General features: G+C 44.8%; 1 protein-coding gene across 1 annotated transcript in view; it reads right to left on the minus strand.

The window, feature by feature from the left end:
* The window catches only part of LOC306928392 (protein furry homolog), a 94118-nt gene that overhangs the window by 38465 nt on the left and 40653 nt on the right, over positions 1–15000 (minus strand). The window contains exons 16-27 of the mRNA XM_079508448.1: positions 14399–14531; positions 13951–14058; positions 13306–13432; positions 12447–12563; positions 9341–9505; positions 8992–9078; positions 8105–8364; positions 7672–7737; positions 6562–6751; positions 5217–5341; positions 2981–3038; positions 83–174 (exon numbers count right to left, since the gene is read on the minus strand). Of these exons, the coding sequence (XP_079364574.1) occupies positions 83–174; positions 2981–3038; positions 5217–5341; positions 6562–6751; positions 7672–7737; positions 8105–8364; positions 8992–9078; positions 9341–9505; positions 12447–12563; positions 13306–13432; positions 13951–14058; positions 14399–14531 (1528 nt within the window). The remainder of the gene's footprint in view (positions 1–82; positions 175–2980; positions 3039–5216; positions 5342–6561; positions 6752–7671; positions 7738–8104; positions 8365–8991; positions 9079–9340; positions 9506–12446; positions 12564–13305; positions 13433–13950; positions 14059–14398; positions 14532–15000) is intronic.

The following is a 15000-nucleotide window of genomic DNA, read 5'->3' on the forward strand; positions in this document are numbered from 1 at the left end:
TGTGTGTGTGTGTGTGTGTGTGTGTGAGCGTGCGTGCGTGCGTGCGTGCGTGCGCGTGCGTGCGTGCGTGCGTGTGTGTTACCTGTCACTGATGACTCCAGCGTCGGCCAGCAGTTCAAAGATCCTGAGGAGCTGCAGTCGGAGCAGGTCCCTCCTCTCTCGCCGCTTCTTGTTCTGGTGACAGAGACACTTACGTTTAATGACACAATCAAATGCACCGGTACACAGATGGACCTGCAACGGTGGTCCCTTATACGAAGATTGAAAATGGCAGTCCGGGCACCTATGCTGCGTGTCGTGGGTTCGACTCCCGATCCCGACGACCTTTGCTTCTGTCAGCTTACTGTGCACTATCAAATAAATGCCCCACCCCCCAAAATTTAAATACTGTATATATGTACGTACATATATATGTATGCAGTTTTGTGTGTGACACCTCATCTATACAGGCAAGGAGCGAGCATTCCGGCGGCGATATCGTGCAGAAGAACTGTCCTGACATGCAGCGTCGGCCATTGCGTTGCGACATAGCCTGAACCAATCAAATAACTAATATATAGTAGCGTGTAGATCTGAACCAATACAAGTGTTTGGGGCCGCGAAACCTCGCTCAAATAGAGACTCTGCGAGCAAATATAAGAGGGGAGGACGACGTCGCTGCACGGCGCGTTGTCGCTCGCGGTACGTCAGGACAGTCACAGTGAAAAACATCTAATGGGATTTAATCGGTCTCACTCGCTCACATCGCTGGCAGTGTAGATGAGGTGTGAGGCGTTTTCATCAGGATGGGGAACAATATTATTTCAGTGCTTTCTCACGCCTACTGAGTGCACCTCTCAACACCTTCTAATGTTGCAGCAGAGAGGAAACTAGGCCCTGTCGGGGATGTTGAACGATGGGAACAGAACACCCTAGTTCTTCTCCCAGCCTACTAAGGCTGTACCTTAGCCCTTTTTTTTGGACTCGAACTTCGGCAGGAATTCCCGAGCGAACATCCGGACCATTTGTTTCCAATTAATTTAAAAAATAACCTTTGAGATATCCGTCTCGATCAGAGCGCAGCGCGTCTCCACTGCTCTTTATCAATCTCTCTCGTCTCTCCCAACACACACACACACACACACACACACACACAAACACCGTCAAGTGGCTCCGCGAAAACGGCTGATCTGCAAGCTCACGTGAGCTTGCTGGCAGGCAGCTAAAACAGCGTATATTGCTCGTTATTTGTTCCACCTGTGTATTCTGGGAGGCGCATTGAAGTGAAGTGGGCACAGGGCAAAAGCAGATCCTCCGTGACCGTTTTGCTTAACAATGATCAGAGTTCCCTACTTTTTGTGATGTGATGCTAGAGAGCATATGCTAATATATCATGGCCCCTGTCAGCGATTATGCTGGTGTGTGTGTGTGTGTGTGTGTGTGTGTGAGAGAGACGCGTCAGACATTCCATTCAATTCACCTCAGCTGCAGGCCAATCACCAAATTACAAGCACGGGAGATGGGACAGCAGAACTAGGAGATATTTCTTTAAAAAAATCATAACTTCTGACAGGAATGCACTAGAAACTTACTTTTTTTTTTACATGCTCATATCGCATTCTCGCCTAGATATATTTTCGAGTTAATACAAAAAGGGAAAAAATTATAATATTTTTTATTTAATAAAAAAATAAAAATAAATAAAACGAATGGTTCAAGCCCATTAATTAAGATTCGAGTGCCAACCCTAACGAGCGAACATTCAAACCTTGAATGTTTGGGGACAGCCTTACAGCCTACTGAACAGAACACCCTAGTTCTTCTACCTGTCTACTGAACAGAACATCCTAGTTCTTCTCCCTGCCTACTGAACAGAACACCCTAGTTCTTCTACCTGCCTACTGAACAGAACACCCTAGTTCTCCTCCCTGCCTACTGAACAGAACACCCTAGTTCTCCTCCCTGCCTACTGAACAGAACACCCTAGTTCTTCCCCCTGCCTACTGAACAGAACACCCTAGTTCTTCTACCTGCCTACTGAACAGAACACCCTAGTTCTTCTCCCTGCCTACTGAACAGAACACCCTAGTTCTTCTCCCTGCCTACTGAACAGAACACCCTAGTTCTTCTCCCTGCCTACTGAACAGAACACCCTAGTTCTTCTCCCTGCCTACTGAACAGAACACCCTAGTTCTTCTTCCCCCTGCCTACTGAACAGAACACCCTAGTTCTTCTCCCTGCCTACTGAACAGAACACCCTAGTTCTCCTCCCTGCCTACTGAACAGAACACCCTAGTTCTTCCCCCTGCCTACTGAACAGAACACCCTAGTTCTCCTCCCTGCCTACTGAACAGAACACCCTAGTTCTTCTACCTGCCTACTGAACAGAACACCCTAGTTCTTCCCCCTGCCTACTGAACAGAACACCCTAGTTCTTCTCCCTGCCTACTGAACAGAACACCCTAGTTCTTCTCCCTGCCTACTGAACAGAACACCCTAGTTCTTCTCCCTGCCTACTGAACAGAACACCCTAGTTCTTCTACCTGCCTACTGAACAGAACACCCTAGTTCTTCCCCCTGCCTACTGAACAGAACACCCTAGTTCTTCTACCTGCCTACTGAACAGAACACCCTAGTTCTTCTCCCTGCCTACTGAACAGAACACCCTAGTTCTTCTCCCTGCAAAGTGGCGTGTTATGAGCTTGTAGATTGGGTATTTTTGAAGTAGAGAATTTGGTGTAGAGGGGAAAAGGAGAGGGCAGAGGCCCCGGTCAATGAAGTATACCTGGATAGGGTTTAAATGGTTAAGATGTTAAACATTTAAACATTTGGAATATCAAGTTTTATCAGCGTTTAACTAATGAAAGCCAGGACAGTTTGGTAGTGAACATTGAAAACCAGGACATTTTAGGACATTCCCAGACAAACCAGAACGTCTGGTCAGTCGTCACTCTACGTCTCAGTGTGTCTGTGTTTTTGTGTATTTTGTGCAGTTTGTTACCTCAGGTCTACGTTCCAGTGCTTCCTTCATCAGTGGGTGTAGCTCCTCCACTAGCTCTCTGTAAAACACACAGCAGGAAAGAACACATCAAATAATAGTATGGTTGGTATGTATGTACAGTATATAGCATATAGTATTACATAGAAACACAACCCCTAAAAAATGCATGCTGTATTGCATTCAAGGTAGTGGATTTAAATCAGGGGCCTGAGGAAGTGAATATAATATAACAGAGAGCTCACAGGTTTTGATGCCAGACAACAGGCTCTGTATGCTGGAATGTTCTACTGCAGTGGTTCTCAAACCTTTTAGCTTGAGTCCCAGAAGAGACATTGTATGTCTTCCAGGGAAGCAGACTAGTGAAATCATTATGTACAATCAAACGCGTGAGAAGAAATATAAGTATAATGTCAATCAGGTTCATTCTGATTCTGATAAACGTGTGATGAAGTATATTATAGTTACACGTTCATGTGTGAATTGGCCATGTAGCTTTGACCACTGACTGTAGAACATATGAAATGATTTACACATAACATAAAAGGAAAATACACTTTTGAATCAGTTTTTAAAGAAACTCCTTTGAGAGAAAAAAAAACATCTCACGTTGGCCCGAATGGAGTCTCAGACGCGTTAACTGATGAATCGATCACGTCACGTGGTTGCGTTACAAAATGGCTAATTGAGCAAAACACCAGGGGCCTCTAAACGTTTTTGTTTCCCCATCTCTTTGCAGCTCGCATTTCAGACCCTGCATGCCCTAGTAAACCTCTTAATCCTCCACAACTGTAAACATTAGACAAACAGTGGTTAAGAATCATCCATACACCTGCCCTTGTCTGCCTTAATCCCTCCGATAACAATGACCTCTCTTTACACAAAACACTGGCCTGTTAAAAATAAAATAAAACCCCACTCTGACAAAATGAAACATCGCCGCTCACAAAGGAACTTCTTTACTTTTCAAAGCCACATAATCCACCCCTCCAACCCCAGCCCGCAGAATGTTCTTTTCTCCATCACTAAGCAGTATTTTCTCTCCTCTCCGCCTGTCAGCGAGGAACGCCACTCATCTCAGCTATGAGAAGAATGTGCTAGACAGACGGAGGAGGAGGAGGAGGAGGAGGAAAGAAATGGGGGAGAGTGTGAATATAAATAGAAAGATGAATTGTGCGTTGTTGTAAAAAAAAAAAGAAGAGACCAATAAAAGGTCATGAGGATGAAGGTTCAACGGCAACCCATGCCGCTTTCCTCTCCGTCTCAGATTTATACCAGGAATCATGCTAACTTCTTCTTCTCTTAAAGACTCTACACTACAGGTTGGACTGAGGTACCTGCTTGTTCTGATCGACTCACCTGACTTAATCACGATGTCACGGCAGGTCCAAAACAAGACACATGTCATGGTGTTGCCCAGAACTTATTTGAAAGACTGTTTTGTAGGCACTTCACTTCTTTATTCTGATAGACCAGTGTAGAGATTGTGCGACTGCTACACAAAACAAACAGCATATATCTGTGTGTCCCCTCACACAAGAACGAATGAACGAACGCATGAACTAACTAACTAACTAACTAACTAACTAACTAACTAACTAACTAACTAACTAACTAACTAACTCACCAACGATAAAAAGAGGGAGAGGACTATGTTGACATGCAAGACAGAGCTCCAGCCGGTGGTAACCTGGTGTAGATGTCTTGGTCATCAATTGGTCATTATAAGCTAAAAAACCTCTCAACAACAAAAAAAGAAAGAATAGAAATTCAAACGTTCAATAATAGCAGATCTACAGTATTGTAGCAGATCTAAAACCTTGTGGATCAGCTATTGAACATAGGCTTTAAGTGATTATAGGTAATGGCACTAAAAAGTAATTCAGTACAATTCACTAACTGTACGAGAATGGTTGAGTGTGGGGGGTCCGCAGCAAAATGATGGGTAAGTCTGAGAATTATGCCTAGTAAACTGGGGTACCTGTTGCCTAGTAAACTGGGGTACCTGTTGCCTAGTAAACTGGGGTACCTGTTGCCTAGTAAACTGGGGTACCTGTTGCCTAGTAAACTGGGGTACCTGTAATTTAAATGAAAAACGTTGAGAATCACTGCTCTCTCTGTGTGTCTGTGTGTCTGTGTGTCTGTGTGTGTGTGTGTGTGTGTGTGTGTGTGTGTGTGTGTGTGTGTGTGTGTGTGTGTGTGTGTGTGTGTGTGTGTGTGTGTGTGTGTGTTCCAGTACCTGAAGACCAGAGCGTTGGTACGTCCCAACCCGAGGACCAGAGATTCTGTGATCTCCAAACTCTCTGCTCTCATCAGAGGAACTAGCTGCTTCAACAACCAGGCTACTGACGGTGTACCGATCACCTGAAACATTACAGTAAATGATAACATTATATTACTACTGTAACTACTGTAACAACCTGAAACATTATGGTATAAATATGATAACATTATTACTACTGTAACAACCTGACGGTGTACCGATCACCTGAAACATTACCGTAAATATGATAACATTATTATATTATTATAGTTTTTCTTTTCTTTTTTTTACTTTTCCTGAATCTCAAGAGTTTAAAAATATCAAAACATGTCTGGAGTTTTCTTTAAAAACTACATTGTACCGCCGATCCGTACAGGTCAGACACCATAGCGACATCATCTTATCTTGTCATCCACTGGAATGTGCTGACGGCAAGCACATTATATTGCGCTCGAAAACGAGCTGACAACGAGCACATTACAATGCCCTCTAAAATGCTGCTATTTTCTTCCAAGTCAAAATTTGTTTTAGTCTTAGCCTTCCATACTTTGGACCTTTTGTACCCATTTTATACCTCTGTTTTTGTATGAATATGTTTTCCCAGTGTAATGAAATGTAATGTTCTCTATGGTCTGACTGCGGATGTAAATTAGCATCTTTGCTAAATGCGGTGTATTTACATTACATTGATTGTATTGTTCATTAACATACGGGGTCCCTTCAAAATACACAAATGAATAAATCAAACATTAATTGTGTCTGTTGCTGTTGAGTCATGGCTGCCAGTTCCCACCTGATGTTATAAATGGTAAATGGTAAATGGTGCATTTATATAGCGCCTTTATCCAAGGCGCTTTACATAGATGTTGTTATGTGGGAATACGGTGGGTATGCATTTGTGATCATAGCCTGAATCGTTGGCTTTGAATTCTCCAAAGGGGATGACACGATCTCCCACCATACAACAGGCCTTGTACATACAACATGTACAAGCACCTTTCAACCTTAGCTCAACCGTCTTCCAGGAGCAGGTCGCTGGATTGAATTTCCACAGATCAGTTAAGACTAGCTGGGTGTGGCCACCAAATATGTGGTGCTCCGCCTCAGCAATCCATCTCCCAGGGGTCTAGCGCATTGTAACAGGGATAGTATTACCGACAATAAGCCTCTCCGACAGACTTACTTACTTCTCTGTGTGTGTGTGTGTGTGTGTGTGTGTGTGTGTGTGTGTGTGTGTGTGTGTGTGTGTGTGTGTGTGTGTGTGTGTGTGTGTGTGTGTGTGTGTGTGTGTGTGTGTGTGTGTGTGTGCGCGCACAGGCACCTTGTTGTCGTAGGTGACACTGCCATCGGGCGTGGTGGCGGTGATCTCGGGCGTGGAGGCTCGCAGGTGACCAGGTGACATGATGCTGGGCTTGGCCACACCCAGACACAGGATCAGGTAGTTCCTCCACAGCGGCACGTAGCTGTCACTGGAGCCCGCCATGCTCGCTCTCTTAGCGTTGACGGGACTGCTGCGGAGAACATGCACGTGCACACACACAACACACCCACAGGTTTATACTGCGGAGGAAATGATCACTGTCCATTGTGGATTTTCTCGACAATTTTCCTCTGGGTATTTCCTCAAATGAAATCGTGTTTTGAATGAAATTAAATGAAATTAAATCGTGTTTTGAATGAAATTAAATGAAATTAAATCAAATTTAAAAAATAAAAATAAAGCATTGTGGATTTTCTTGCCGGTTTCTTTGTTAGTTTTCTAAAATAAAATTAAATATGGGCTCATACCTCCAGTCTGACATACATGTTACCTACTTTTTGAGGTACTGGTGAAGTTGAAAATCCCTTTTTATTTTACTTGACAGTGGTGCTACGGTTACTGACCAAAGTGCATATATGACACAAGTAATGGTAGCTCCTCAAATGCAGCAAAACATTTAATAACCACTTAATCCAGATACACTTCATTGGCTGGAGTCCCCCGAGGATCTAGAATTGGACCTGCCCCTGCCCCAAATCTCTTGGCCGAAAATTGGAGACCTTAAACCTCACACAACGCATCACACTGTGATCCATTGTGAGCTTGCAGATCTTCAATATTCAGCAAAGGTAGTCACCCCAGAGTAACAACGCTAGGAGTTCAAGTGGTTTACAGCTATTAAGCAGTGAACAGTTGACCCAACACCTTGAAAGCAAGGAAAACGCTTGTCGACATACAGGACAGCACACAGCCACCAGGAGTCACCATTTCCGTTATTCTTTTTACAACGGTTACTGAGAAATGTCCACTGGAAAACTTGTTAGCATGTTGTAGCAATGCTAATGGAAACGAACGGTGTCAGCTAGCTAGTATCTGTTGACCCCCACTATTTCTGGCACCCTTGCAAGCACCCAGCTTCGAACTCGGCCCATCACGTCATTAACTACACACCTGTAAAGTTTCGTGACTGCATCTTGCACGGTTGCGACCGCTATCACGCTATCGCGGTGACAAAATCTGTCCATAGACATAAAGAACACACACACACACACAGACTCACAAGGTGAGAACAGTACCAGCCACGCTGTCGCGGCTGGTCAAAATAAAATTGCCTTTGGTTCCTGCATGTGTTGTATTTCATAATGATAAGGATAATGAATTTGTCTGTAAAGGGCTTTTCCAAATAATGATAAATTGCTTTACGGAACAAAGTTAAAAAAGCATAAAATAAAATACAAAACAAAACATTTTCATTATAGCTGAAAATCGTGAAGCTCACAAGCTTGACACGTTTTGAGCAGACTAATCGCTTTAGTCAATTAAAGGAAAAAAAATTTAACAGAATTTCTTGCTGTTGATTTGTTCGTGTTGTCGTGTGTCGTACTTAGGGTCCACCAGGGGCAGCAGCAGCTGGAGGCGTGTGAAGGCGTAGGGCCAGGCGTAGCCCAGGGCGGTGGGGCAGTGCTTGGGCAGGTGCTCCTGGCGCAGGAAGCTGTGCAGACACAGCACCCAGGGGTCCTTGACACACTGGGCGTAGATCCACACGTGGCTGGGACTCTTCACGTCGTACGCACTGCTCACCAGCCTGGCCGTCCACTCCACCAGCCACTGGAGGTCCACGTGGTGGTTCATGGGCAGGGTGGACTGGAGAGGAGTCGAGGAGTTAAACATGTACATTTACACAGTTACACCCTAACATAGTGTAGGTCCTTGCAGATAGGGCTGGGCGGTATGGATTTTTTTGTTATCGCGGTAATAAATCACTGTTTACCGACGGTATGGAGGCATTGCGATATTGTGCGATACCTAAACAAAAGATCATAAGATAATAATCGTAGAGGCACGGTGGCGCAGTAAGCTCACTCCTCATGCATTGAAGGCAGCATGAGCTCCGTTCGGGTTTCTCCCCAAGTTGGCAGAGGGAGAGCAGCGCCCAGGACGACAGCTTAGGTAATAGGTAATAGGTTAGGAAAAATGGGTTACAAAATCGTGCGATCAAAATCTTTATTAAAAAAATAATAATAATCACGGTAATGAACTCGATACCGCGGTATACCTTACATAACCACGGTATTGCGGTTATTGCACTCAGCTCTACTTGCAGACTGATGCGCTTTTTGGAAAAAAGGTGAAAAAACGACACACACACACACACACACACACACACACACACACACACACACACACACACACACACACACACACACACACACACACACACACACACACACACACACACACACACACACACAATAGTAACCGGGTGCTCACAGAGTCAGAGTGGGCCACGTGAACAAAGCTGTCCATCACCGCTGGGCTTAGCTGGTCCATGATCTCTATCATTGGTTTGTCATCGTCCTGGAGGACACACACACACACACATGTAAATGCGCGCGCACCCGATGGAATTAATTCACACTCATGTTTATGTTTCAAAAAGTACATCGTTATTGGGGTTAGGGTTAACACTAAGCCTAACCCTAACCCTCGGGTTATATTGGTGGGCCTTGATGGCATCCTAATGCCTTATAGATTACATTCCAATTTACACTTGGTTGCATGCTGAAAATAGCCAATCAACAGTGGATGGTGGAGCGAGGGGACTGGGCCAGGGCGCTACCTCAGCGTGTCCCAGAGCGGTGAAGAGACAGCGGATCTCTCGGAGGACGCCCACCGCCAGCTTCCTGGTGCTGGTCTGACAGGAGCACAGCAACAACAAGGCCAGACCCTCCACCGCATGCAGCACCGAGCAGTGAGGAGAACGCTCCGACAGCCTGGGACTGGTCTGGAGAGATGGAGAGATCAGAGAGATGCAGTGAGGAGAACGCTCCGACAGCCTGGGACTGGTCTGGAGAGATGGAGAGATCAGAGAGATGCAGTGAGGAGAACGCTCCGGCAGCCTGGGACTGGTCTGGAGAGATGGAGAGATCAGAGAGATGCAGTGAGGAGAACGCTCCGACAGCCTGGGACTGGTCTGGAGAGATGGAGAGATCAGAGAGATGCAGTGAGGAGAACGCTCCGACAGCCTGGGACTGGTCTGGAGAGATGGAGAGATCAGAGAGATGCAGTGAGGAGAACGCTCCGACAGCCTGGGACTGGTCTGGAGAGATGGAGAGATCAGAGAGATGCAGTGAGGAGAACGCTCCGACAGCCTGGGACTGGTCTGGAGAGATGGAGAGATCAGAGAGATGCAGTGAGGAGAACGCTCCGACAGCCTGGGACTGGTCTGGAGAGATGGAGAGATCAGAGAGATGCAGTGAGGAGAACGCTCCGACAGCCTGGGACTGGTCTGGAGAGATGGAGAGATCAGAGAGATGCAGTGAGGAGAACGCTCCGACAGCCTGGGACTGGTCTGGAGAGATGGAGAGATCAGAGAGATGCAGTGAGGAGTACGCTCCGACAGCCTGGGACTGGTCTGGAGAGATGGAGAGATCAGAGAGATGCAGTGAGGAGTACGCTCCGACAGCCTGGGACTGGTCTGGAGAGATGGAGAGATCAGAAAGGCATTGTTATAATCCCAAGGATGGATGGACAGAGAGAAAGAAAGATGGATGGAGAGGGAGAAAGAAAGATGGATGGAGAGAGAGAAAGAAAAATGGATGGAGAGAGAGAGAAAGAACGATTGATTGATTGATTGATTGATTGATTGATTGATTGATTGATTGATTGATTGAAACCTTTATTTATTCTCGAAAAAGCATTGAGGTTCTCCCTCATTTGACAGTGCTGCCGAGATCACATACACAAAATAAAAAATTAAGACAGATATAAAACATAAAAACAAATCTACGAGTAAGGCATAAATATATAACACACAAGCAGTGAAATAAAAAATAACAATCACATATTGAGGTAGGGAGATTTAAAAGCAGGTTATTAAATTGTCCATAGGATATTGGGGTATTAATTTTTAGTGCTTGTTGTAGAGTGTTCCATGAAGTAGGGGCATCGAAGCAGAAAGCAGATTGTCCCAGTCCAGACTGTACAGATGGGACCTCTAGTGCAAGCCACTTGAACGGGTCTGACGAGTATTTATTTTCCAGTTTAGCAGCAACGTGATGTAGGGTTTACAGTTAACTTCCCATCAATGGCTTTAAAAATAAACTGGTGCCTAGATCTCCTCTCAGAGAGGGAAGACCAACCTACCCTGTCATAGAGGGTACAATGGTGAGTGCTGTAGCTTTCACCAGTGATAATTCTAAGTGCTGAGTGATAAACTGGATGGATGGAGAGAGAGTAATTAGTGAGAGAAAGAGAGAGAGAGGCTGAGAGAGACACAGAGAGAGAGAGAGAGAGAGAGAGAGAGAGACAGAGAGAGCGAGAGAGAGAGAGAGAGAGAAGGGGGGAGAGTGAAAGTGAAGAGAATATAAAGGAACCAGACAGCAGTTAGATTGAATACAAACAAACAATGACAAATAATGACAATAAACCATATTTACACAGCTAGAGCTGCAGATTGCTTTGCGGACCATGAAACAGTAATTGAACTGAATGAGGTGGGCAGTGAACATGCTGAAAGGGAATTAAATCAATTCAAGCCCTCGCTGCAGGCCCTGTCCTTGGAGACATTTCATTTGACCTTAACCACTATTATCTGGGGAGAACATTAAGCCAAAAATAGCAGATCTACAAGCTTAAAACGCATCGCGTCTGCTATTTTCCTGCCAAAGCATTCCCCACAATATGGATGCTGGGGTTTAAGTGGTTAAGCCTCATTTATAATGGGAAGACAGCTGTTGTGCAATTTGGAGCTTCTGGCAGGCTGTGAGCCACTTGGCTCAACACCTGCTGAAATGTCTAGTGGCTCACTCACATAGGTTGAATGCCTACAATGTACGGCGGTCTAATAGCCTAGACTGCCTAAGTATAGAGTTACCTTTGAACAGCCACTGCACCAACCGCTGATTTGCTTGTCATGAAAATCCACTTTAAAACAATGTAATTGCTTGTTGTAGTGTAGAAAAGTATTCCATAGCGACGATGATAGACTATCATAAATATCCAGAGCGATCGGTCACCACAAGCCATCTAACTTGTCTGTGGGCGACTGTGGCTCAAGAGGTAGAGCAGGTCGTCCAATGATCCATGGGTCGGCGGTTCGAATCCCGGCTCCTCCTGTCTACATGTCCTTGGGAAAGACACTGAACCCCAAATTGCTCCCGATGTGCTGGTTGGTACCTTGCATGGCTTCCGCCGCAATCGGTGTATGAATGTGTGTGTGAATGGGTGAATGTAATGCACAATCTATGTAAAGTGCCTTGGATAAAGGCACTATATAAATGCACCATTTACCATTTGTCTTATACAGTATGAACCTGACTTTACATCCTCAGATACGGCCTAGACTTCCGTCTGGACCATGCAGGGGTTGCCAAATCTTGTTCAGCTTGAGACCCAAAAGAGACACGTTGTCTCTCCTCCAGGATGCAAACGTATGACAATACATGAATTCGTCACATTGGCCCCAATTCAAAACCAGTGAATTCAAAGAATGTTGGAACATTTCTGGAAAAAGTTTTCCAGGGAATTTTACAGTGTAGATTGGGGTCCCAAAGATAAAATAAATATATAGCATTGTTCCATTTGTACGCTCTTCAGAGTTACAAAACCATGTCTATTTGGACCCCTGGTGATTAGAACCACTGTCTTTATAGAGCCACTAGGAGACCCCATGACTGAGGGTCAGACAGTATTGAAAGGTGCTACTGTTTATAAAATAAGTTTACCTCAGCCCCTCCTCGGACCTTGCCCTGAGCTTGCTGCAGGGTGAGTCTCCACTGGGTCAGCAGTTGGAGGAGCAGTTTGACGGAGGTGTCCTGTAGACCCTGGTGGGTGTCCTGGACCTGAGAGACAAACACACAACCCAAGTTAAGACCCTGGTGTAGACCCTGGTGGGTGTCCTAGACCTGAGAGACAAACAGACAACCCAAGTTAAGCCTGATTTACACTTAGTTAGTTGAAGCTGATACATGACCTCTCTCTCCTGATTGGATGAAATTTGCTAAAGAGCTGGAGAGATGGGGAGACCATTGACACTGAACAAGCAATGATTATCAGAATATATAGAGCTTAAACGTTTTAACAAAAACCTTATCGTTTGCACTGCCTTTAATTCATTCCACATGCCGATACACTAAACCAGTGGTTTTCAACCAGTGGTCCTTGAGGAGGTTCCAGGTGGTCCCCAGCTAAATGATGGAGAGTTGAAAACCAAAATGGACCCATAGATCTTTAACTCTTGAGAGTGTAAAATGAAACCAAATGGACCTTAACAGGTCAATTTTGTTTCATTTTACTCTCTCAAGAGTTACATTATTGTTGAACATCTGCATTATTGCCTGTTATCTCTCCAAATCTTATACAACGACAACAAAATCTTCTTTTAATAGATTTTGGCCTGTGATCATCAAATGGTGGTCCGTGGCTCAGATGCCGAATAAAGTATGGGTTTTGATATGATATGCACTAAACGCCAAAATTGAACGTGAGCGTGAAATGTAATCGCAGGAAGTTGACTCCCTCTCTCAACAGGAAGTGGGTGTAACAACGCACCTCTCTCAACAGGAAGTGGGTGTAACAACGTACCTCTCTCAGCAGGAAGTGTGTGTAACCGAACAGCACATCTTCCCTCCAATCGGAGAAGTCCAGAAGCAGGCTCTGCAAGGAATTCTGGGAAATGAGGCGGAGCTCGTCGTCCATATGGACAGTCAGTCTGGAGAGGAAAGAAACGCAGAGTTACATCATGGACACCATAGCATCATGGAGTCTGTGCACTGTAAAGCTCTACAGTTCACATCACAATGACATTATTTTAACCACCTGAACCTTAGCGAACCTATTCTGCGTGACAACATTCACCAAACAATAGCAGATCTACATGCTCAGCTTTCACATCGGCTGTTATGGGAATAACTATTCACTATTTAAAAATCTTTCTAGGTCATCCTCAGACGAGCCCTCCATCGTTTGTTCTCCAGCGTCTTTCTTGAGTACATCCACATTATTTTAATGTGGGACGTTCTCGTGACCGGTGCCGTGACCGGTGCCCATGTGTTGGTTTCCACAGCACTAACTTGCGTTCAAAATGATTTTCAGAGCCGTAATGATTCAGCTACGTTTTCAAAGCCAAAAACAAAACAAATTGTTTTTAACAGTATCTTGCAGATAATTTCTTCTTGCTGTCAAGTATAAAAGAGGCGTAACAGCAGTAAAGCTGCCCAGCAGACCCACCGTGACAGCAGGTCAATGAGCTCAGGTTTGGACATGCCGTCTGGGAGGATGCGAGGAATGGCTGCCACGCACGTCCTGAACAGATCGATCTTAGGTTTCCTCTCTCCGCTGTGAGGTGAGGAGAGAGAGAGGAGGAACACGCTGATGTCTGTGATGTTTTAGGATATTACACTTTCATTACTGGAGCAGCGATTCTGTGAGGATTTTATTGATGATATAACATGAATATATATTAAAAATTGTTTCACAAAAATTTAAAATATAATAATTTGAAATAGCAGATCAACAGATCGGCTACTTCCAAATAGCCGATGCATATAAGGTTTAAAGTGTTCATGTGACCTATTATAGTCACTTCTTTTGGGTCTGTTTTCATAGACCTGGTTGCTAATTTCTCTGGTTCTATTAGTAGCAGGGGACAGGAGGTGTGCAAGGTGGAGAGACGTACGTGATCATGTCCTCGGGCTCCTTGTTGAGCATCTGGACGTTGGTGAGCATCATGGAGCGTCCCACCTCCTTGTCCAGGTGTCTCAGGATGCTGTCCAGGGCCTTACGCACCTGAGAGTAGTACAGTGACATGCCTGCAGACAGGACAGACAAGGACACACAGAGACAGACATAATAGACAGACACAGACAGGCAGACAGACAGACAAAGTTTAAGTGTCATGGAAAAAAGCATGCATGCGTAAATACTGTATGCACACATCCATCCATCCATCCATCCATCCATCCATCCATCCACCCATCCATCCATCCATCCATCCATCCATCCATCCATTCATCCATCCATCCATCCATCCATCCATCCGAAATGTCAGTATGAACATATATTTTGCTTCTGTGCAAAACAAACCAAGGACTCATACACACACATGAAAAGAAAGAAAGGCAGGTGCACTTCCTCTGTAAACTGCCCTTGGTTAAGGCAGTGGGAGCTCAGCTTTAAATAAAACTTAACCAACAAAGTGGAAAAAGCTGCACTCCAAATTTATAAAAGATGCAAGACTGGCTCAGATGCAATTTCTCATATTTTATTGAGAATGCTTCA

This window comes from Electrona antarctica, assembly GCF_951216825.1.
Source record: "Electrona antarctica genome assembly, chromosome: 8".
In the NCBI taxonomy this organism is placed as follows: Eukaryota; Metazoa; Chordata; class Actinopteri; order Myctophiformes; family Myctophidae; genus Electrona; species Electrona antarctica.